Here is a 24,676-nt window from a genome sequence, read left to right as displayed (position 1 = left end):
CATGTCCTGCCGCTGATCACGTGACTTCAACTCAAGGACACAGAAATGAACGGGAGGAGGGCAGGGGATTTGTCATCGGAGGGCAATGCCCCGAGAAGAAACTGTTACATTGTCGGTCTGAGATTCAGTGATGTGCTCTCAGTTCCACCTCTTTTACCACGTGCCTCTCTTTCCCATGGGTGGGCTGTACTGCTTCTCTGGCCACTTTCAACACAAGACAGTTAACAAAACTGTGACTACTTGGGGAACATTCTTTGTTTTCTTGAGGGCTAGCACATTGATTTGCCTTTTTGTTGCCCGACCAGACTGATTGGGTTTTTTGTTGAAGTTTTCTACTTCTTTTTTTTATTGCGCGGCAACCACCAAATGAGTGTAAACCAAGAACTATGGTTAGCTTAACTTATTATGAGTATTGTATCTACACAGTGTTTATTTTTTTTAGGAAATGGTTGCATATTATACCTTTAAGTTCACCAAATAAACTGGTTATATCCCGTTTGTGTCACCCGCACAAAAACAAATTCATGAAGGGTGCTGGTAGATGGATTTAATTACTTTTGGACAGAGCCACACTAGCTGTTTTCCCTGATTCCAGTCATCAAGCTATGCTAAGCTAACAAGGTGCTCGATGCGCAGTAGTTTTATATTAAATAGACATAACAGGGGCATTGTTCCCTTTTGGCAAGAAAGCAAAAATTAGCATATTTCACTGAATGTCAAACCCTTCCGTCCAAACGTTGACCATGTACCGACCTCTGTCCCCACAGAGCAGCGCTCGGGTCAACATCTCAGAGGGCTCCTGTCCGGAGAGGATCATCACCATCACCGGCTCCACGGACTGCGTCTTCAGAGCTTTCACCATGATCACGTACAAACTGGAGGAGGTAAACGCAACGCACGCCACTCACTGGCAACACATACCCAGGAAATCAGCCTATGTCGTCACTTCACATAATCGCAGACGATCAGGAACGATCGGAAAACGTACGTAGCAAAGTCTTTGTGGAGCCAAAATGATGGGAAAAGTGCCTGAAGCCATTTCACCACATTATAACAACAAATCATTTCCCGAGCTTCACCTCAACATTACTGCTAATGTGCTCTTATCGCTATCGATTATACTCTAAAGTGAAGGCAAAAGTTTTAGCTACGTTTTATAGCACTTTCAGATGCAATTGCACTGCAGAGGAAAATCTGGTAAAGGCCAGACGTTACTATCGTAAGTGGAATGATGTGTGCTGTACAGCTGGTTGTTAGATGAGTCATTTGTCAGGCCATGATTTATAAATACACATGTACAAGGACTAAAGGATCATTCTTTGTCATTGTGCACAATGAAATTCACATTAGCCCTTTGGCTGCGCAACAACAACAAAACATCAGTGGTATCTTCCTGTAGGGCATTTTCTGAAGGAATGTCAACAGCAGCAACGAAAACAATTCCCTGGGCAGATATCATGGCCAGCATCGAGATCAGGAAAACACTGCCCAAACACTTTGACTGTGTTTGAGCACCAAGCATCATCGGTGTCAACAGAGTCCACCTCCTCTCATCCCACCGGCGTCCAGAGCTCGGTCCTTCGGTTCGCCTGTCAAATGCAGCTTCATCCGGGGTGAACCACATTAGAGCCAATGACCTCCTGTTGCTGGGTTATCCTGAAGTCTTATTATCCTGCCACCAGACATCAGACAGCCAGGAGCATGCTGGGTAGCGGAGTATAGCCATAGATCCTAGCTGGGTTAGCTTAGCTTCTATCTTTGACTTCGCTTTTGGTCTTACTCCGATGTTGATGTGTATTTTATCATATGACATTTAGTGCTCCGGTAATAAACGTGAAAAAAATCTAATAAAATGAAGACAAAAGCAACATTAATGGGAGCTACCTGCTGCAGCATAGACATGCGGCACCGATCCCCCTCATAAAAAAAGAGCAAATTATGCTAATGTGTACCCGTTACTGAGCAGCATTCATATACCTGGTCATCGTCTGCTAATGAGTTATAGTTGCAGCTACCTCTCGCTATTAATCCCCATGGTGACCGTCCATCACTGCCCTAATTAATATGGTGGAATGAGAGCCGTCTTCACTCTGATTTAGCATCACAGCAGAGTCTGGCAAGCAAACAGCCCGGTTTCCCGCTCAGGTCGACAGCCTTCGGTAAACACACGCCGGCCGGGAGCACAGGGCAGTATTCATTAAACATCTTTCACACTCACCTCTTTCCCCAACCCTGAAACTCTTGAGTTTCCATGGCAACGTGTTGGCTGACCCACCCCACACGCCACTTCCCCCCATAGTTGAGTTATTGTATGTGTGACACATTTAATTAAAAACAAAGGGGGAATAATCTGCTTTTTGGCCATCGAGTATTCGACTTGGCATTCGTCTCCGTCTCAACAGTTTATGATTACACCGGCTCGCTTAGTTCTTTCATTTGGCAGTTCATCACTTGTGTGTGCTTCCGTCTGTGTTTTATGGATGAAGTTATCACTAACTGCCGCCGCATCGAGTGCAAAAACATTTATTCAAATGAAGTGTTCTGATAATCCGAAAAGAAATGCTCTAATGAACACAATAAGCGCATATACAGTATAATGCGTGTATTCTGTTCCCAGGTGTCGAGGCGCAGCAGGCACGAAAGCCAGATAATCAGTTGGCGTTGGAGTCCGTATCCCATGAGCAACACAATATGCTTGGGGGATTAAAAGCCCAGCAACTCTTTGTGTGAGCAGCGCTGTCTTATTCATGTCAATTCGCTTTGAGAGTCTCTTTTAAATCACTCTCACAAGCGAGTTTGGAAACGTTCAGAGTTAGGATGTGGCTCATATTTTTAGATCAAATCAAGAAAATGACGCCCAGAGTCTTCTAATGAGACGAGACGTCAGAGAGCCTGATCCGCCTCGCTAAATATAGACACGGAGCAGAGAGGCACAAGAGCCACATCGGCATGTGCTTTTTCAAATAGAAAGTTCACAGCTATTGGAAACATGACGCGGTTCCCTGGAGGCAGCCCATCCTCACTGTCCCCTGCTTTAGTCAAAACGCTGCTCATTTTATTGCAAACGCAAAAAACAAGTGGCGCGCTTCGCAATTCTGTCACACATTTGGTTGCGTGTTGAACTCTGATGGGAAGAGAGACAGCGCAGCGTATTAACATTTCAAAAGGTTCACAGAGACACACTGTTCATTAATTAAAGACTCAATCTCCACCCACAGCAGAGCAGACAGGATGTTTGCTACCTGCGCTGCAAAAACACATCAAACCAGTGAGGGTCTTAGTCCAAATACATACAAATATACTGCAGATGACAGACCTATTCCGCACCCATTCTTCTTTGGGCTATTTTTATCATCAGACGTTGTTCGTCGCATATGTTGAAATGCATTTGTGCAACGTGTGCCGGCCGTCCGACACTCCTTCAGTTTAAAGCAACATTTAAACATTTGAGGAAATTATCTATTATTTTTTTTATTCTTAAGTTGTTGTAAATTGTCATAATTACCATATGAATTTTTGAGTATTGGTAAAAAAAAACAATTATTTACTTTCGTGAACTGAAAACTCCCAGACTGGACGATGCCATGATAGTCAATCATACCGTAGCCACGCCCCAAATCATACCCTGCTTTATAGTCTATTCATGCTGTATGAAAATAGACTTCAAACTAGAGATTGAGACCATAAACTCAAGTTTACAATATTAAAGAGATAATAAATCAAGTGAGAAGTAGGGTCATTTTCTCATAAATGGAGTCACCCCCTGATGGCCAGAAGAGAGTAAGCAAATTTAAGGCACTTTAGAGTTGGCTTCACTTTTCAGACCTGGACGGACATGAAGTCACAGTGACTCTCTCATTTGACCACCAAAATCTAATAATCCTAATCATCCTGACATATTGTGTTCCGGAGAATAAAGCAGACGGAAGTCATAATGCTTCTACAACAGCTGTGGCCGGAGGCATTATGTTTCGGGTTGTCTGTCCGTCCTTGGTTAAAAAAAAAAAAAAGGGACTAAATCATAGCACTGTGAATCTTTACATGTGTATCCTATCACATAATATCCTCACATTGTCATTTTCAGAAGATCTGTGGTTAAAATCCCAAGGTGAGCAGCGTCAGTGTGCTTGCAGTGGGAAGGACATGTGGACAATGTGCTCTCGCCCAGTTTTATGCAGCAGAGTGAAAATCTCAAAGCATGATTTGCTCACCTCCAGCGCTGCAATTGATGTTCTCCCTTTCATGGAGAATTCAGCAGCCGTATGAATGATTGACGAGCATTTTTAAAGACGCCACACAGGAGGACTGGACTACATCGCCTACGTTTCTACGTTCCTGTGGACTCCCAGCACATAGTGAAACATACAGATACAGAGGTTAATTAGGTGTCAATGCTGGACTTGCTCTTAGCTCCACCTGCCACGTCCAGTAAGGATCCTATAACTTTTCTTTTTAGACCTTCAATTCATGCTGACGCAGTAGAACATGAGCTTGGTTCATCATCACAATTAATGAGTATAGCCTCCGCTTTGCATTTTTAGGATGTGAGGTGATGCTAATAAGCAGTGATACGTTGCCATGGTATGTTGCGGAGATTTTAATTTCACCCAATTTTTTTACACTGTTGAGTATGTGAGTGAATGAGTGAGGACTAAAGATTAAACAAAAATTAAAGTGTGCTTCGAATAATTTGAATCCTAAATTGACCAATAAAATTAACTGGATTCAAACTCAACGCCTCTTCAGTTCTAATCGTTGGACATAAATAACAACTCCAGCTGCTTTTTTCGCACTCCATTTCCACCTTGATCTCTGCTGCCTCATGTTTCCCTCAGGAGACTCTCTCTCTCTCTCTCTCTCTCTCTCTCTCCTCTCTTTGTTTCCTGCTGACTCTCACTCTCACATTTTTTCCCCCCATCTCCCTCCAGGACCTGACTGCACTGGTGGCCAACGGCACCATCAGCTCCAAGCCACCAGTCACCCTGCGGCTGGTCATCCCTGCCAGCCAGTGTGGCTCCCTCATCGGGAAGGGAGGGGCCAAGATAAAGGAGATCAGAGAGGTGAGCAGCCAAAACACAAATCCATCCCGCCGTCCACGTCCTTCAGCTGCACAGGACAAACACTGATATATGAAGAGAGCAAATCTGCTTCTGGAGATGAGGGGAAATAAACTGCAGCTGGATGGAAGAGATATTTCATTTTCCACAATTCTGCTGTTTTTGTTTGTTTGGTTGTTTTTTTGTTTTTTTTTGCCCAACTGCATTTTGTGTCCTATTAGTGTAAGTCCTCCTGCTTGGACCAATATATTCAGGTATGTATTAGATGCTCTAATTCGGTATCACAGCATATGGATTTAATAAAGCTAGAAAAGTTGGTGATCATATCTATCCACAGAACCAAAATTGAATAAGATATCGGTACAGATGAGTAACGCGTCAAAAAGCAGAATTTACATAAAAATGCATTATACAACATTATAAAGACGCACAAGCAGTATCAGTCTAGTTCTGATGGCTTACTAAGAGTCTACCACCATGCCGGCAGCTCTGTGAGGCTCCACATGAACACAGCGGTGCTTTCAGCTAAATGCTAACAGCTGGATGCTAACATGCCCACAATGGCAAAGCTAACATGATTCATTTTTACCACGTTGGCCATCTTAGCATAGCTAGCATGCTAACATTTGCTGATAAATTGCGATGAGATGACGTATTTGTTTCACCGTAGTCGACTTGTTAGCAACAACCTTTTTTAAGACTTCAAAATTCAGGAGAGCCTTAATGACTGACATAGTTATATCCACCAATGAAAAGTTAAAATCTTTTAAGCTTGTGTCAGCCACGGACCGTATTTCAGGCGTGTAACCAAAAGCCCATTAAAAAGAGGGAAAAAAACAGCAATTTCAAAAGGAGGGAACTGGATGTGCAAGACTTCTAATTAGTTTCTGGCTTTTTAGGACACAAAATACAGCTGAAGCAAATGGGAACGCCACAGTATTGGACAACTTCAACTTCAGGACCATGATCATGTCTGAACAGAATTTCATGCCAATCAATCCAGTAGTTGAGAAATTTCCATCTGGACCAAAGTGGTTGCAACTGCACTTAGGTTGGCAACAAACTAAAATTGGATTTAGGCTATTATCGCAGGAAATTAGTGAGACAATGTGGTCTGGATAGATCACTGAACACAACAAAGAGTATGACTCAGCAGTGGCAACGTCGGAAGGGGAAAAACTCCTGACTACATTTAGGGGCGGTTGAAACAATAGGATTAAAGGCATCAGATCTGCTGCCAGAGGTCTGACACTCTTAGTTTAGCTCCGTACCGATCTACAAATAGTGTTTCTCTCATTTTGCCAGCAACGGGGCATCCAGCTGATTTTCTGCGGTTAGGCAGGATTCACAACCCCAAATGTGTTTCGGTTATGTTTTTGTTTGTTTGGTTGCCACAGGACATATGCTTACTCACAGGAGCATTTCAACAATGGCGTCCAAAAAACAGCCTACAGGCTGATGGAGACACGACGGATGTACATAAATCCTTTAAAAGCAATCTCTCTTGCCTGCAGACGTGATATATTAGGAATATATCGGCCCAAAATTGAGAGATTTATGTCTGCTGTCTGCGGTGACTCTTCATTTTACCCAATCTGACAGGACTTGATGTTAAACAGAGGACAGTGCGTTCTCAGCCAGTATAGGTTTGAAAACAGAAAAAAAAAAAAAGTCAGCAAAGCCAGCAGGGAGGTACGATGAGGAGTCATGGCGGAGTAATAACAGCTGGTCTTATCTCCCGAATCAAACTAATCTGCTTCTTTTTTTTTTTTGTTAAACCCCTATCATTTGCAGAGCACCGGAGCTCAGATACAGGTGGCAGGGGATTTGCTGCCCAACTCCACTGAGCGAGGGGTGACGATATCTGGGAATCAGGAGTCTGTAATCCAGTGTGTCAGGCTCATCTGCACAGTGATCCTGGAGGTAGGAAGTGTACCATTCCTCTGTTTCTCCCGGGCCGAGCTGACACGTCGCCGGGTCGGCTACGTGGAGGAAATCATTGCTGTTGACTTGCATGTTTTTTTTCATTCCCCCAGTATGCAGTTACTGTCTAATCCACTGCAGCAGAAGTCGATGCATTTTTAGTAGGCCGCATTAGCCTTCCGTGTTATGCAACGATACCCCGTGACGTGTGTTGTGCGTAGAAGCCGCAGATTCAGAAGCGTTATCCTCATCCAAAATAGGAAACGTCAAGGAAGTACACAACTCCATTGTGGTTTTTGACCCTGTGTGCTAAACTGCAAGGCGAGACATCGGAAGGAGTCAGAAGGTGCAGATTCAGCTCAGAGCTCGGCATTGTTGGAGAGGACACTAAGCTGCTAACAGAAAACAAACTGGCCCGCAGTAAAATCTGTCCACCTTTAGACAACAGCTCTCTTGAGAAAATCGAGGAGGAGATGAGAGAAGAAGAAGAAGAAGAGAAAAAAAAACAACCCCAAGCACAGTTTCTCCCTGTGTGTTCGTGGAAGTGCACAAGTCCTTTTTGTTTTAGCACTGCAGCTGGACCTGACTGACTAATTGCTAGTTTGATCCAGTTTTCCAGGGCTTTCTTCAAAGGCTTGCGAGTTTCATTAGGATTCTGTACCAGCGGCTTCTTGCTTTTGGCTCCGAGATTTAAATTATGCAAAGTTATACAAAGAATGTGCTGTGACTGCTCCCGCAGAAAAGATGCTCTACATCTTAAACCCTAAAACTGTATCGCCAACATTGCAGTAACTGGATAAGATATACGGTGTCATGTACTCTGTATAATCTCCTTTTCTCATTGCTGTTTGAAGAATTTTATCTTCAAATGTCTCCTTGTCGGTGGATGCTTGATTTATCCAGAGGGCAACCCACTGCAGAGCCAGCAGCTCCGAAGCAAACTCAAGCTCAGAGCTATTATCCACAAAGAGCTCTCACTGCACTGCCTCAATAATTCAATGAATGACTAATATTATCAAATGGAAAACAAGGAAGGGAATAATGTCAGTGTCATCCGCGGTGTAGTTCATCATTAATTGTTATTTTATCTTCATGTACCAAAGAGTTGCGTCATTTCACAGTAGATGTGAGAGTTTTCTTCATGTCTGAGTTTTATGATAAACAATTTCTGACCCCTCATCTTGTTTTCTGACTTCTAGTCGCCACCGAAGGGTGCTACCATCCCCTACCGACCGAGCCCCTCGCCCGCTGCCCTCCTCATCGCAGGGAACCAGGTGAGAGATTTTACCACACATGTTGGGGTGCTGATCTGTCACAGACTTGATCAGTGGTTCTCTACGGTGGCATATCGTCATATTAATAACAGAGGCGGGGGAGGGGGTAATAGTTGGAGAAAAATGTATGAGAAAAAAAAGGAAAATAGTGGCGAACAAAAATGTAATGAAAAAATGTGTTTTGGGGCTTGTTGTTAAGGAACCACATGGCTTAATTTTGCAAGGTTGGATCAACCTCATCACATCACAGATGCCACACTGCGGTAATGTGAGTTGTGCCAAAATCTAAAATATTCATAGCGGACTCTAAATCATCCATCCTCATCCTCTTATCCAGGCTGGGTCACAGCAGCAGAGGGCTGAGCTGCGTATTCCAGACTGTCATGTGCCTTATATGTACTTCTGTGCGTCTATAGTAACGCAGTGTGTGTGTGTGTGTGTTTTAGCGTTCGCTGTGCCAGCAATAAAAGACATGCATCTTTGTGTCGGCGTTGCTCTATTTTCCTGTTACTTCTACAATATTAGCATTAAAGACGTAGTGTTCTTTGAGGAGGAGAGAACACAGGAAGAACATGAAAGGAAACATGTATAGGTACCTTTCAGGACCTTCGCCTCGCTCAGGAGGCCGTCCCCTTACCGTAATAACTCTACTTTAGGAGTAATGAAATCCTGGCGTAAGTTTTTTCTATGAAATTTATGACTTCATAATCGCGCACATTTTTGAGTTTTTTTGTCTCATAAATTGGCCACATTAATCTCGGAATATTAACTCTCCACTCCCCTTTGAGGTTGTAGAAGCATCACAGGAGGTGAATGTTAGCGCACAGGATGAACTGATTTATCACAGGGGAGAAAAGAAAAAGAGGTGATGACGTTAAGTAAACAACAGTAAAGAATCTTGTACTTCACACGATTCAAGAGTGATGTTAATGTTACAATTAACTTAGATCATAAACTCATATTTACAATGTTTACTGAGATAATAAATGAAGTGAGAAGTACGATCATTTTCTTCCATGCAATCAGACGTCTTTTTGCAACCAGAGAAGTCGCCCCCTGATGGCCAGTAGAAAGAATGCAGGATTAAGGCACTTTAACATCGGCTTCACCTGGTTATAAATAAGTTGAACAAAGTAAAAAAAAAAAAAAAAAAACCTGATTGTGGAATATAAATATCTTAAATAAATAAAGTTCCAATAGTTGCCATTCACTCAAAACCACAAGCGTCAACCTGGTGGTGTGTGCTCTGTGGTGGTGGGGGTCGGGGTCGGGGTCGGGTGGGTGGTGGGGGTTTGTGCATGCGAGGGTGTGAGACGGGTTGAGTGGTATAGACGCCGCCGTTTGAGAAGGGACAGACATTCAACCTCCCAGGGAGCAAGTCACAAGATTAGCAAGCGAGACAGGAGACCTGCCGTCTCCTCCGGCTGCAGCAGCAGTCAGATATTCTGCATAGCTGTCAGCAGTTCTGACGGTGTTTGTGCTGCCTCAGACTCTGGTCAATTTGTGGAATGGCTTTGTGTTTTTGATATCCCCCATAATAAGCTATCAAATTAAAACCCGGGACGAGGTGCTGGTCACTGGGAGATGGCTTTAATGAGGGCAGCGCGGCGTTAGGGGATGTTTGTATAATTTGCCAGCGGAGAGAATGAAGTGGAATGGGAGAGGGTCTGCGAATGAGTCATGGCCCGTAAGCCTGTTAGGTGTGGTAAAGTGTCAGAAATGCAGCCTCGAGAGTCCGTCTGAGGGGGTGCAGAGGGAAAAAGTTAAATTGGAAGTTTGTATTCCATTCCATTTTATTATCGTTTTTTATAGTTTTTTGGAGTGTTTCAGCTGGTAAGAACACATTTACACTCACTAATAATCGCCCCTACTGCAGAAAATAATGAGTTCCATGCACGTGAAGATATTTCAGTTAATGAGCTATGCATTTGTGCTTCTCTCGTGTGGTTTTGTAGGTGTATGAGGCGTCAGAATTTGCACCCCACCCTCTGTACTCCGTCGCCCAGGGTGGCCTGGACCTCCAGCAGGTAAGCTGGACGCCGGTTAATGTCAAGTCTGTGAATAATCGGCATTCTTCTGCATATAAAAATATCCCCAGGAGCTGCTCTTAAACTACATAGCACACAGCAGGAATGAGCTTCGGGGTCGGGAGGATCTGAGGGTTGCGCGGTATGTCCAAATTTACACAGTCCATCATCTGGCATGGGGCATTAAAAACAACAGCTGAGCGTAAGCTGCCGCTATTGTTCTACCCCGTCATGAGAGCTGTAACCCCTCCTGAAACACGATGCTATCACACACACCGCAGTCTCTTTTTTAGCCCGGCCTCGCTCTCTCCCAGAAACATTTCGGCTTCAGGAGTATTCCTCCCATCACAGCAATAGCAAATACTCTCAGAATGAAGAGAAAAATAAGAAGAATTAATTGTGGGTAGTGAAATGTAAAGACTTCCCAATTTAGATCGCTCTTGCTGTAAATCCAAAGGATAAATGCGACTCATTTGGGGTGGTTTTTTTGTGCCGCCCTGTATGAACACAGCACTAATGTACTAATGTATTGTAACGGCCGAGCTCTCCTCTGCGGTTTATGACCATTTAGGATGGACTGGTAATAGTGGCCAGACAGCTGGCGTCGGGCAGAATTGGGTTAGAATAGACAGACAGATGGACAGATAGATGGAAATTAAGTTAAAGTGGGTATCAATGGGTGGAGTGACAGAACAACATATGTGAGTCTGCATTATTTAAAAGTACTGGAGGGAAGAAGAGGGGGGGGGGGTACTGCAGGTAGAGATGAACAGGCAGGATCGCACAAATATTTTTTTTACAAACACAAATCATAATGGTGCTAAGAGGGATGGATTAATGCTTTTAGCAAATCATTTAAAAAGGGTCAGGTCACTCAAATTACAGAAAAAAATATCACTTCTCCCTGCTGGTATCTAGCCAAGCAGGTAGCTGTAGGTTTATTCGTCGTGGTTTTGAGATATTTGAGCTGTTAAGTGTTTGTTACCATCTCAATGCATTAGAGGAAAATAACCTTTAATCCTAATGTTCTGTTTGGAGTCCTGGAGATAATCAGGCCTCTTTAATAGCTCAGAAACAAAACACAAAATAGTACATTTTCCTGATTTTTATGAGCATTTTAATTTCCAAATTTTGTTAAAAATTCAAGCTCTGTGGGGTCTAACTGGTCCACACCGTTATTAACATCACTGTTCAGGATAACAAACTACATTTCTTCAAATAAACACAACGGACTATTCAATGGAAGATATAAAACAGGAAATGGTTCTTTATTTGGTCTAATAAAAAAACAAAATGGTACTTTATACATTGTTTACGTCGGCACATCTTTGGCGAGGGAAGGGTTACCACTTTAATACATTAAAGAAAAAAACTGGTTTATTTTGTGACTATGACCGGTATTTTTAAACATGAAGCTGTGGCACCGTTTGGGGAAGTAAAGCTGATTTCGGTTTATCTGGATAGTCCAGTTCACAGGAGCTACTTAATAGTCCGTATAACTGTTCACACTGAGGTCTGCGGATTATTCAGTGTACCCGTTTCCTGTTTAATCTTTTACATGTCGTTTTTAATGCCCTGGGACCCACAAGCAAAAATCATATTTCCTAAAACTATGCAATCCTGTCTCCTACAAACAGTTTGAAGCACGTGGTTTAATAAATACAACAACACTACATGGTTAGTTTTGGCAACAAAACTGCTTGGTGAGGTTTAGTGAAGAACATCATAGTTTGGATTACAATTAATACAAAACTAAATTGCACAAAAATACTTTGTACGTCTCCTGCGTGACGGCCCTGTGGTGTGTGACCCCTGACCTCGTAACACGTAACAGTCCATGCAGTTTCGTTGAACGTCATTTTGAGGAGACGGGCTGCGCTCATTTCTCTTATTGTGGAAACACGAAAACAGGCCGTGCATTGGACAGTGAAGCACTTCCATTAAGGGGCTGCAGATTTACTGCCTGTGTGGGATGTTTTATCGCTGTAATTTTCCTAATGCATGATGCTCTCTTGCAGGCCTACACTTTGCAAAACCAATACGGCATTCCACACTCAGAGGTACGGTATGAACATTTGTGGAAATATTATAATTCACTTTAACACGAGTAGTTTACCGCATTAAGGCTTTTTCTTTTGCAGATGGCCAAGCTACATCAGCTGTCCATGCAGCAGGGCCTGAGTCCGATGGCCCAGCCTGCTTCGACTATCATGCCCGGTACGTAAAGCAGCGTTTGCCCGAACACAAGCAAGAGTTTTACCTTTGGCCCTCCGTCTGTAAATAGATTGTCAACCTGCCTTTAGACCTGAAGAATAACAGCTCGCTGTCATTACTCTGCACTGATAATGTGCTCGGGTCAGTGAGGAAGGAGGAGTCGAGGCTTTACAGCTCGCTCATAGAAACTATTATGTGAAAATGAAACATTCCGCGGAGTCAGAGAACCGGGAGAGGGAAAAGAATGAGCGCCGTGTTAAACACCAGTCCATTAAAATGGAAATTAACTGCTTTGCTGTATCTCGCAGTTCCCCCGCTCAAAGGCTTTTTCCAGCATATTGACGCCAGTTTGTGTGGCTTCGCTAACCAAAAAAAAAAAGGGGGGGGGAGTTGAATGAATATTCAAACGTGTGATGTGTCAATTTTATTCAGTCGATGCTCGTGTTTTCTCTCATCAGGGATGGACTCCAATTCTCAGACATCTCAGGAGCTGCTTATTCCCAATGATGTAAGCAGAGGCAACTTTCTATTCTTCGTGCCGTTAGCGTTTCTTTTCTTGGTGTTGTTAGAAAAACAACAGGAAATCATCCTCATCGCGGGGAGCAGGTGACGCCGCATGGCGGCGGCTGCAACTGCAAAAGACGTCCGGTGTGACTTCAAAAAGAGACGAGAGACGTGTTGGCCACTCACTAATTATCCTCATTATTCTAACCTCGGCCTAACCCAAGGTTAAAGGGATTCTGTGCTGATATGGATCCTTTTTCACGTTATTGTCTGTGCTGCAGTTGCAGTGTCTTAGAGTGACTCCCATGAGTGCTCAGTAAATCCTCTCATGTTCCCTGACCTACTTAGAGGCTGTCTGCTGTCAAAACAGCCAATAGGAAAACAGACAAAGATCCTTTCCCCTCTTCAGTTTGCCTCCGCCAGGGTTTGATGAAACGTCTCTCCAATCTGAGTCAGGAATCACAACGCATGGATTCGCTTCCGAAAAAATGAAGACAGCCTACGTTTAACCTTCAGACGATCACTCCGGTGTTCGGTTCGGAAAGAGAGCATCTGGCTATTATCTCTAATTTGTTTCTTATTGGATTTAATTTAGGTAAACGAGAGAGAAATCTCTGTTCTACAGTAGTTTGATTTAATTTGCAGCACCTGTATTTGGTTAAAAAAAACAACAGAACCACATTCATAAATATGAAATATTGTTCAATAAATTAAAGGATAAGGCTGCCATTTTTTTTTCACTGAAAAGATGCATTTCTCAGCCATTTCCTCAACGAGGATGTAAATATTTTATATCTGGGTCACAAATATATCGGTTCATAACGGCTGTAGTTTTTTCTGTTGTTGCAAAGGTTACTCAAACAGGAGTAACGAATGCTGGGGACTATTTTCAACCGCGGCTTTATACTCGTCTGTGAGTATTTACAGCAGCAGGATGGTGTATGTGGGATCGACTCAAAATAAACTGCAAAGGAAGATGTCACCCAATGCAGCGGTGTAGCTCAGCGGCGTGTTTTTTTTTTTTTTTTCATGGGATTTATAACCAATAAGAAAAATAAAGAATATAACTCGCAGCTCAAAATATCACCTCGATTATCAGCAAAGAAAAGATTTCACACAATGAAATACATTTTCTCTTTGCCGTCTTTGCGTTTCTAGCGAAGGGGAGGTTTGGTTGTAACGTATAGAATACAGCCACAAGCCTTCAGCAACATTTCTAACATGCCTGAAGGCCTTTTTTAACCGAGCAAAACCCCCAAATGGTGAGTGGCACAATGCATCAGAGGAATGAGGGAGTCCAGCGCTATACGTGACAGGGACAGCTGTAAGCTCCAGCCATTGTTCCAGAAGAGAGGACTTATAGCCATGACTGAGCCTCCTCTGCCCTCCGCCCCCCCCCCCCCGCGCCCTCAGGCCGACCACACAATCCTGCTCTGTGCTCGCACACTGAACGCCGAAGGAGACTTGTGCACGCACACAGATGCGCCGAGGAACTGCTTACACCCAGTCAGCAGTGTACTTCTGCGCGAGGAAGCTTTAGCGGGGAAGAAAAATGGCTGCACCCTCGCCCATCCCATCCCTCTTCCTGTGTCCTTTTCGAATAACTGCCTCAGCAGGAACCCGACAATATGTAGGCCACTTAAAAGTTGAAGACCAGGAGCAGGGTGCAGCATTAATGTTTGAATGCTCGTGGCTCCTGTGTCATTTATTGAGGGGGGGTTTTTTTAAGGTTGTTCCTCGAGGAATGTTGTTGTCTGAGGTCATGCACACCGAAGCTGCTGACAGCTGGTGTCTATTGACAGCTGATGTAAGAGGCCAGACTCCCGGTCAGATTCTTGTTCTCGGCTAAGAGACACGTTATCTGTGATTTGAGGCCTGTAGTGGCCATTGTCTCTGGCTGCTCCCAGTGTGTCTCCACCCCCCCCCCCCCTTCACCTCGGAATAAACTGCCGAGCCAATAATAGCCAGGCGGACCAACCAGGTCGCTGTGTGACACACAAGAACATTGTTGAACAGGCTGCTTACTTCTTAGGAAAGGAATGTGAACGCTGTGTGTGTGTGTGTGCGTTTCAACGTGTGCTGTTAAGCTGCCAGCACACACACGCATACTACGAGTACTTCATCACTGCCTGTCCCACTCACTATATATCTGGCAGCATGACCTCGTCGCCGAGCCCTGACACCCTGCACTTGAGCTGATACCAACCCCCGAACTTCACCTCTGTTAAATATCTATTGTCACTAATAGGCAGAGGTCCAGGTTGGCTAATGAAAGCGGGGGAGAAAAAAAATTGGGATCATGTGATATTTTGGAACGCAATAAAACCTGTGTCATTGTCTAATCTACTCTCAGCAGAGAGAACGCTCGAGCCAATGGGACTGTACGTTATATATTTTTGAGTTATTTTCCCCCCATTATGTTTTCCATTAGTGCGGAGATGCATCTAGCTGGCGCGTGATTTGTTTGGGAAGTCATCACCACTCTGAGGAATCAATAACCTTTTAGCCACTCAGATTAATGAGAGGCAAATGTGCCTTCTCTCGTCTCTTTTACCGGTGCACGCGTAGTAGCAATTAAGGGAGACTCCATGGGGAGGGGAGGGGGAAAAAAAGTGCTTTTGACATGCATGATGGATGACCAATCCACTGAAGACAATGTAAGTGCAATATTCAAAGTGGACTGTGTTAAGTCAACCCAACAGCACTGCATGCTTTTTAAAAATGATTATTATTTAATGTTTTGGGCTTTTTCCCCCCATCAGAAATCACTTTCACAACCAACAGTAAGAAAAAGCTGATGATTTAATTAACCCTTTCCTTGTAAAGCATGCCTGCTTTTTTTTTGTTTGTTTTTTTATTCTTGCTCAAACTGACCGATGCGTCTCTGCCTCCGATCTTTTTGCAGCTGATCGGCTCAATCATCGGCCGTCAGGGAACTAAGATCAACGAAATCAGGCAGGTGTCAGGAGCTCAGATCAAGATCGGCAGCCAACTGGACGGGACGAGCGACCGCCACGTCACCATCACAGGAACACCGGTCAGCATCAACTTGGCCCAGTACCTCATTACCTCCTGGTAAGGCCCCGGCGTACAGCCATCTAATCATCCACCGCAAGTGCGGGTCTGAGAGCAATGCATTGGTTTAAAAGGGTCAAAGGTCATGCTGTAGAGTGATACGTGATAATGAGGTGTGTCCTTGTGCTGCTGGTATAATTGGCCCTGTGGGAATGAGTAAAAAGCTGCTTGTATTGTTCGACATAGAAGCAGGCGTCTTATTGGAATTGGTTTTTTGCAGTGGCATCTTTTTCTTGATTAACTTTTCCGATATTTAAAGATCATACGTTTTAGAAAAAAATCATTTTAAAAGGTCATATTGATAACATTTTTAATTAAATGAATATTTTGTTTAAATACATCCACAGAGCTTTTAGAAAGGTGCAGAATCAAAGTATCACAAACATTCTGATTGTGAATTAATCATTTTAAAAAAATAGGTCATAATTAATTTTTTGTTTACATCTGTGTGACGCGAGGCTGCGGCTTCTAGCAAGGCTTGTGAGCCAATAGAATCATGACGTTGGTATCACGTGGTATCTCTGCTGTCAGGGGTCAAAAGTCTTTGGGGTTGCCAGTTAGTGTGGAAAAAATGGGAAAATGAGTTTGACGGTAAGCGGGCGGCATTTCGATATCGGTCCCAAGTGCTAAGAACTGGCAACCCATTGAGGGCGCATGCTTCGAGCAACAGCTGTGTTGTGACGTGAATGCTCTATTGAATGTGAATTTCTACTGGCTGGATGTTATCAATGTTGTCAATAGCACCTTTAAGAGCCAGAGATAGAATAAATCCAGGCAAGTCAAATTTGCAGAGAGTAAAATAAAAAAAGAGGGCAAAGTTCAAATAACATACAGCGCACATTTTCAAACTAAAAAAGTAATTAATATTTACTGCTTATTATGTTTTGTTCACATTTCTGTTCATTAAAACATGAGATCAAAGTTCATATACCGGTAACATCACTTGCTAATTATCAGTCCTTGCGTTTAGAAGTAAAAAGTAAGGTGATTCAATTTAACTATTCATCTATATCAGGTTCCCACAAAGAAGAGATGTGTCTCCTTTTAAACAGCTTGAGATTGGTTTTACTTCCTCAGTGTTCGTTGCTATGGATTCCTGGATGTTACATTTTTATCTTTAATTCTCACCATTCCATCCCTGTGTTCGTTCCACATCCTCTCTGTCATTCGAGGTAAACAAAACACTATATGCAGAGTGGACGCCACAAACAAAGCCTGGCTTTAAATACCAAAAAAACAAGGGTGGGGAAGTTTTGTGCCAAATAAGCATAATGTGCGTTTCCACGACATTTTCGTCTCAAGTGTTATTGTCCAATTTTAGTCACAATAGGTCCGTCCAACTGTGTTAATGTCCCAGGAAAGCTGCGTGTTGTAGTAACACACGACTGCCACACGATGGCAGCACCTAAATATGAGGAGCCTTAAGTGGACCGTGTAAGCTAGCGCCTCCTGTCTCCTTGTGTTGTGAACGTCGTGTGGATGGATAAAAGCAGGGTTATATTCGCATAATGTATTTACATTTTTCTTTTGCCAACATTAGATATTTACTCGGTTAACAGCCATATTTAGCAGGAAATTGGTTAGCTAGGGCGTTCGTGAACGTTAGTTACCAGATCTCGCGAGAGTAGGTTTCTGAGACAGCGTTCAAGAGAGTTTTCCTCCTGATTTATGTGTTGGGGGGGAAAAAAATCGGTGTCACAATCTTAATATACGTGGCTTGTGAAAAAAAATGGGTCAAAAAGTATTATGGTGACGTAAAATAATCGGTCACAGGCCGTGTTCGCGGTCGCTGAGGAGCTTCCACCTGTCTCATAAAGGGGGCGGAAAGACGATAAAACTCATAAAAACATGTACTCGCCTGTCTGAAGGCCGGTCACGTGAACCGCGTAGTCCTCTTCAGTCTGCTGCGAGTTCAACTCCTCTGCTCACAGAAAGGTTAAAAAGATCCACAGCTGGAGGATCCACCTGGTGAGCAGGTTAGATCCAGGATGCACCTATCCGGGTGTTAGATCCAGGATGCACCTGTCCGGGTAACCTCCTGGGTGCGTTTGATTTGGATCGCGGTGCTGCCCGGTGGGGCATTAAACCAGAAGTCGATTAATAAATACAAATACAAAAATATTTTACTAAAGTAAAAATAAATATTCAATAATATTGAGTTTGCATGTTCTCCCTGTGTAAGGCCTAAAGATCGATCCTGGGATTTTATTAATCGATATCGGAACATTCAAATGAAGATCGATTTTAATCGGAATAATCGATTATTTGAACTCAGCCCTAAAACACATCAAACAGTTGGTTCAAGTGACATCAGTTGAGGCAATTTATTCGATTTTGTGCCGCTGTCTCAGGAACCACACGATTCTTTATGTGGCTTTTCTTTACCTAATGTTGTTGTCCTCCCAAAGACTTTGATGTGTAAAATCTTTGGAGTGCCTCTTTAAATAAATTCCATACCTTTGACCCAGTGTTGCAGCAACAGTATAATCCTCTAATCTTCATTCTCTTCTTATCTCTGCCCTCATAGTTTAGAGACAGCCAAATCAACGGCCCAGGCAGCCACCATGGCAGCTCCGGTCGACCTCAACATGGCCTTCACCCAGCCAGCCTCCCCCGGTGGCTCCCCCGCACCCACCCTGGCCACCATGGGTGCCCTGACCCAGGCTCACATGCTGGGCAACCCGTACGGTGCCATGCCCCTGTCTGGCCTGCTGGGGGTGAAGTCCGTCCCGTTTCTGACTCTGTCCAGCCCCGGCCCCACCGTGGCCGTCACCGCAGCGCCCTCCCACACCAGTCTGGCCGCATACACCGCCAAAATTTCCTCAGCCAACTGCATCAAAAAGCCCGACAGACAGAAGTTTGCCCCTTACTGATGCAGCGTCTGAGCTCCACTAAAAACGCCTGATGTAGCCATATCCGCCGGCAGAGATGCTCCTGACTTTTATCCTACGATGCACCAACAGAGAAGAGACCAATCGAAATGTGGATAAAGATATTCAAAGTTATTTACAGTTATAGACAATTTGTGAGTTTCCCATGAATTGATGGACTGCTTTCATCGTCACCTCATCACTGTTATTGATCACTAAAAAAAAAAAAAAAAAGGGGCTGGAACCTCACTTGAGAAACACGTGTTTAAATCACAGTTTTCACATGTGCATCTCAAGTTGGAGATCAGCGCCAAGTATTTATCCTTCAATAAATTTGTAAATTATACTCAGATGACAAATGCTCTACTGTATGATGCTTTTATACAATGTCTATGTTTGCCTCTTGAAGTTTTTAAGAAAATTTGTAAATGTCTTGGGGGGGTGGGGGGTGGGGGTGTTGGGATTTTTTTGTTATTTTTAATAATCTGTGCTATGGTACTGTACTTCACTGTTCAGTGTTATGTTCGTTTTGTTGGATTTTATTTTGAATGTGCAACTTGTTTAATCTTTATTTATTAGTATTGTTTCATTTATTAAAAATCTTTGTTTCCTGATGCATTTGTCCTCTACTTTTTTTTTTTTTTTACATTTTTTAAAATCATCCTATACCTTTATTTGGAGCACAGAGGGCTGCCGGTCTTGTTCATTTGCTTCACAGCACTTGAACCAAATCTGTGCCAAATGTATGTGGCAGCGCAAGAACTCATATTCCGGAGGAAGAAGTGCACACAAAGAGATGCTCTACCAGAACCATCTTATTTTTGTTTTCCTCCCAAACAGAAGGCTGGCTAGCAGCTTGTCATTCCAGTTGTCAGAATGAATGAGACATGTTTTTCTCTACATTTTGCTCTTATTTCCCGGACGATGCAACCCCAGAAGAGGGAAGTGCTCCGCCTGCGTTGCACTGACATGCATGCAAGTGGGCACAAAGAGCAGATCCAGCGAGGAGATCGTTACACTGATTTCACTCAATGGACGTCCCTTAAAACAAGATGCAGTGAGACTTTAAGATGTGATGGAGATGGAGAAAAAAAGAGGGGCAGAGAGAGACGGAGAAATGTGAGGAGCCACAGTGACGGCGTAAAAATGAAAGTCGGTATCTGCATCAGCATGCACGGCAGCATCAGCATCCTGTGGAGAGGCATCCTTTCATCCCAACTCTTCGGGGGGAGGGGGGGGGGGGGTGTTTGCCTTTCTGTGACTGAGTCATGGATATGCAAGAGCGCACACTCCTCGTTGTTACTCAAAAACATTTCAGAGGCAAACACACAGCCCATGCTGTCTTCATTATAATTAATATTATTATCTAGATTCTCATTATAACACTTTTATTGTGACATTTCAGAAAGGGAAATAAACAACCGCTAAAATATGATTCTGTTAAAATAGCAGTTCTTCTTTAATGATTTTATATTCAAAGAGATTGGATTCTGATCATTTCGAACTATCTCACAGGAATTCCAAACTGATTTTTTGACACGATCCATGATATTTGCAGAAAGATTTGCCAATACAATCTTACAGGGTTTATTTTTATTTCTATATGAAACTGGACGAGCTGCATTAGCATAGATCAAAGAGGAAGAGTTTGAATGTCAAAGTTAGTGACAGGGTGAGAGCAGGGACCTTAGCTGTCACTGCAACTTAACAGTTTGTCAGTTGTTTTTCCCTTCTGTGGTGGGCCCTGGGGTCATGTGACCCCAAGCTGTGACCTACACGCACACAAATACACTTCAAGCACACTACGGTGGAATGTAACTAAGTACATGTACTCGTGTACTAAGGGTCTGATGTTGAGGAAAGTGAGTCTTAATGCTACATGAATAAATACTGTTTAAGTATGGAACCCATGGAGAAATACACCGAGCGGTCAGGATTGTGATGTCACAAATATACAATATATATATATTTCAGTTTTAAACGGAAACATTCTAAACGTGCGAACAAGTAATTGCTTTTTCTGGTGACAATTATTCACCCTCTTTTAGTTCTGTTTTTGTTGAACTACCGAGGGAAGTATTTTGCTCTTTAGCTGCTAAACACTCCAGTGTTCACCAGCTAATCCCCAGCCGTGTCTATAACCTGTTTGTTGCTGAGCAGGTAGTGTACTGTTCTTTTGAAAGTTTTTTTTTTGACACCATGAGAGTATTAAGTCAACCAAACAGTAACATTATGGGCCATACTGCTAAAGAATGAGCTGAATCTCACTATAAAGCTCTGTAATATTATAATTCTCTGTGTGTTCATAAGTAAAGGCAACTTCCACGTTGACATTCAATTCATTGTTATCAATGTCAACCGAGGCTGCTACATGTCTCCTCTTCTAGCACCGAAGCAAGCAAACACACACATACACGCACACACACACACACACACACACACACACACTTTGGTGTCTGCTTCATGTATTTCCATGCCCAGCAGTGCCCTCTGCTGTCCACATTGACGTACCGCTCCAGCAAACACCAGCACAGCAAAGGTAAGGAGGAAGAGTTGGAGCTGATAAAAGATTGTCTTTAATGTTTGGCATCGTTAATGAATTCCATACCACAGCAGTTATGGGAGTAGGAAAACCACTTTTACAACCAAACACTGTTTGATCATGCTAACACCATATGTACAGGAAAGCACATTGAAAAGTGTATAAAGTATTTATATGAGAAGACTCAAAGTCAAGAACGGTGGAGACGACCACAGTCTAATGGATTTGTCCTTTTTCAAACACTGATTATAGATATTTATCAATTACACTGATCTCTGGAGTACATGTATATACACAAAACAACGATAAACCTTTTTCTCGGGGGGATGGGGTGGGGGGCGTCTGCAATAATTCTCAAAAATATTTCACAATACTGCTGTATGTACAATAACAGAATTTACATTGAAAAATTCTATTGTACCTATATTTTGAGTATCACTTCAGTCACCAGTTGCCCCCTCAGTGCCAACAGGAGGTACTCACATACTGTGTAGCTGACCTCAGGTCCATGTGGTACCCGCGCCTTCTGTCTCGGTACAGTTTCTGAAATATGTTCACACGACTGATGATCTCACATACAAAAATAGATGTTGTCTAGTCAGCTGACAACTTGATGTACAGTAACACAAAGCGTCCACCTGCAAACAAACAAAAAAAATAAAAACCCAACCAGGAAAACAAGTAATTGTTAAAATATTAGCTATATCCTTCCAACCCAATACATCGCGGTACACGGTGCCGTTCTCCTGCTCCACACAAAAAAGTCAAACCGCCTCTCTCAGCACTCGCCATTAGTTTTTTCGCACAACAGAAGGTGATTGAGAAAGAGCTGCAGGCAGAATAAGAAATATTAGCGCTACAAACCAAACAACAACCTGAAACCAAAGCGAGACGAAACCATACAAAACATCACTAGGTAGATATCTTTTTTTTTTGTTTTCTTCTTTTTTTTTGTAACCCCTTCAGGGAGCGTGTAGCGAAGAGAATGAAAAGGAGAACGGCTGTCGCTAAATGAGCTTCTCACAGTCCGGATGAGAGGTCAAACTGCATTTGAGTGCACTTAAGGCAGGTAGGCGATTCCAACGCTGTCTGAGTGGGCTTGACTGGCCACTCAGCATACGGGGGATGGGGGGGGGGGGGGGGTCTAAACAGTGTCATCAGACGCAACACAATGCCACTGCAGCTGTCCAGGATCAGCCCTCACTGTTTAATGTTGCCTGACAACCACGCAGAGAAGGAAATAGATGAGAGAGAGAGAGTGGTGTTGGTTTTCAAAGTCCAGCAGGTGGTTGAGGTGTGGAGAGTTCTGGTTCCAGCCCGTCTTCGCTCACTGCGGACGTTTCACATGACGGCCGTTGGACCCGTGTGTAACCGCCCTCAGTTTCCCCTCTCCTTCCTCTCCGGATATCTTTGTCACGCTAAAGAGACAAGACTTTTTCCCAACAAAGACTGAACTTAAAGCACTTAACAAAAAAAAAAAAAACAGTATTGCAGCTTGTGCAACACAAATAGAACATCTCATCTGAATACATTCACGTAGGTTTCCATACGCAATGGTACGGATGGGAAATGGTCAGTTCATGTCCCTTGAGACGCCGGTCCAAGAGGTCCAACCTTAGAGACCCGCGGTTTGATATGATTCACTATTAAGGAGCACTTAACAGTGTTTTGAAAAACATAATGGACATAAGCCTTTGAAAACACTATAATGAATTTTGTGTTATGTATTTATTTATCAAAATAAGAATTCATATATATGAAGCATTTAAGCAGAGAGGTCACTTCACTGTGAATAATGACTTTCGGTCGTTGCCCCGTGTTGTGAAAACGCCATGAAGAGCAAAATGATGGGAGTTCAGAGCTTATGCTGCACCTGGGATCACGTGGGTCATGATCGCGGTTGTCGTATTTCACAAAACTGTTGTCGTTATTATTCTCAAATGAAAAAAAACATGCTCACAGACAAGTTGTACAGTTGTGTACAATCAATATCAATTTTGGAACAAAGTGAATCTGTCCACAGATACATTTCTTTTTAAATATATCTAAGAGGCAACACGGAGCAGATGTGCCTCGTACTGTAGACTCATCGCGGTTCGTTCCCTCCTTTCTTTCCTTCATGTGCACTGGAAGTAAATCATGGAGCAGGAAGGAGTCAACTGAACACACGGCTTCAAATAAGACTCCCTGTTACGGCTCCTTGAGCTCAAAGTGCAAATGAAGGGAAGAAGAAAAGGAGAAGAAAGCTCTAACTGAAATATAGCCTCCAGCCTCCTCATCACTGGGTCTCCTCGTGCTCCTCGTTGATGCACTGCTCCCAGGGGTGTTTCCCCTGGTCGTCCCGGTGGCCGTGAGGCGAGTGGAAGATCCTGCGGGGCAGCGGGATGGGCTGAGGCGTCAGCTCCTCCTCGGGGATGCAGCCCTCCCTCAGGTAGGGTTTGGGCGGCACGGCCGGAGGCTGAGGCCTGCGGTAAGGGATGTGGTGGGGGCCGTGAGTGGGAGCGTGGTGGTGAGGCATCGGCCCGTGGGAGTGGCTGTCCAGCCCGGGGTGGGCGTGAGCGTGGGGATGCGGGTGGTTGTGCGGGTGCGAGGCGGGGCTGCGGTAGTGGAAAGGGCGGACTGGGTCCACGGAGTCGATCTCCGGTCCGCCGTAGTGGATGTGCAGGTAGGGAGAGGCCAGGTATTCGTCAGGGGGGGACCACAGGTGACTGGGAAGAGGCTCCAACGCGTCGTTCCTGATGGGGCCGGGGTCTGGATACTGGCCTCCGAAGTTGCTCTCGCTCAGAGAGGACACGCCGCTGCTGGCACTGCCTGACAGAGTGGAGTTGCTGCCACCCAAAGCTGACTGAGGACTGGTGGGGGAGCCAGGGATCGGGTGGAGAGGAGACTGAAAAGAGTGGGAGAGAGGGTGCATGTCATGGGTGCGTTTCTGTGTCTAGTTTTCACTTCTACTCACGCTGCTTCACGTGCTGTCAGAAATATTGGAATTACAAGTCGCAAACGACAGACGATAAAGAGTCAACAACTACTTCATCCTTCTGACATTGGCGGCACTGAGGCACTTGAAATATTTAATTATAATTTCATTACAGGAGTGAAACAAACAGTGCCCATACTCAATCATCAGGCATTGCTACAGTGTGTATTTAAAAAAAACGACTGCAAGTGAAGACAGCGTGTGGGAGTTGGC

The 24,676-nt window shown here is 43.8% G+C and overlaps 2 protein-coding genes across 5 annotated transcripts in view; one reads left to right on the top strand and one right to left on the bottom strand.

The window, feature by feature from the left end:
* LOC311017372 (poly(rC)-binding protein 4-like) overlaps positions 1-19,558 on the top strand; it is a 33,834-nt gene extending 14,276 nt beyond the window's left edge. For both annotated transcript variants that reach the window (XM_084015654.1, XM_084015655.1), the window contains 10 exons: positions 768-884; positions 4,929-5,060; positions 6,852-6,980; positions 8,180-8,254; positions 10,210-10,281; positions 12,300-12,341; positions 12,423-12,498; positions 12,954-13,003; positions 15,905-16,074; positions 18,602-19,558. In XM_084015654.1, coding sequence (XP_083871780.1) covers positions 768-884; positions 4,929-5,060; positions 6,852-6,980; positions 8,180-8,254; positions 10,210-10,281; positions 12,300-12,341; positions 12,423-12,498; positions 12,954-13,003; positions 15,905-16,074; positions 18,602-18,947 — 1,209 coding nt within the window. In that variant the 3' untranslated portion in view covers positions 18,948-19,558. The remainder of the gene's footprint in view (positions 1-767; positions 885-4,928; positions 5,061-6,851; positions 6,981-8,179; positions 8,255-10,209; positions 10,282-12,299; positions 12,342-12,422; positions 12,499-12,953; positions 13,004-15,904; positions 16,075-18,601) is intronic.
* A 3,558-nt stretch (positions 19,559-23,116) lies between these two features.
* LOC311017879 (dedicator of cytokinesis protein 3-like) overlaps positions 23,117-24,676 on the bottom strand; it is a 46,857-nt gene continuing 45,297 nt past the window's right edge. For all 3 annotated transcript variants that reach the window (XM_084016520.1, XM_084016521.1, XM_084016522.1), the window contains exon 54: positions 23,117-24,373. In XM_084016520.1, coding sequence (XP_083872646.1) covers positions 23,765-24,373 — 609 coding nt within the window. In that variant the 3' untranslated portion in view covers positions 23,117-23,764. The remainder of the gene's footprint in view (positions 24,374-24,676) is intronic.

The sequence above is a fragment of the Eutrigla gurnardus genome (genome assembly GCF_963514095.1).
Source record: "Eutrigla gurnardus genome assembly, chromosome: 8".
Taxonomy (NCBI): Eukaryota; Metazoa; Chordata; class Actinopteri; order Perciformes; family Triglidae; genus Eutrigla; species Eutrigla gurnardus.
The sequence above is the reverse complement of the archived record's forward strand: the minus strand, read 5'-3'. Positions and strand labels throughout refer to the sequence as shown.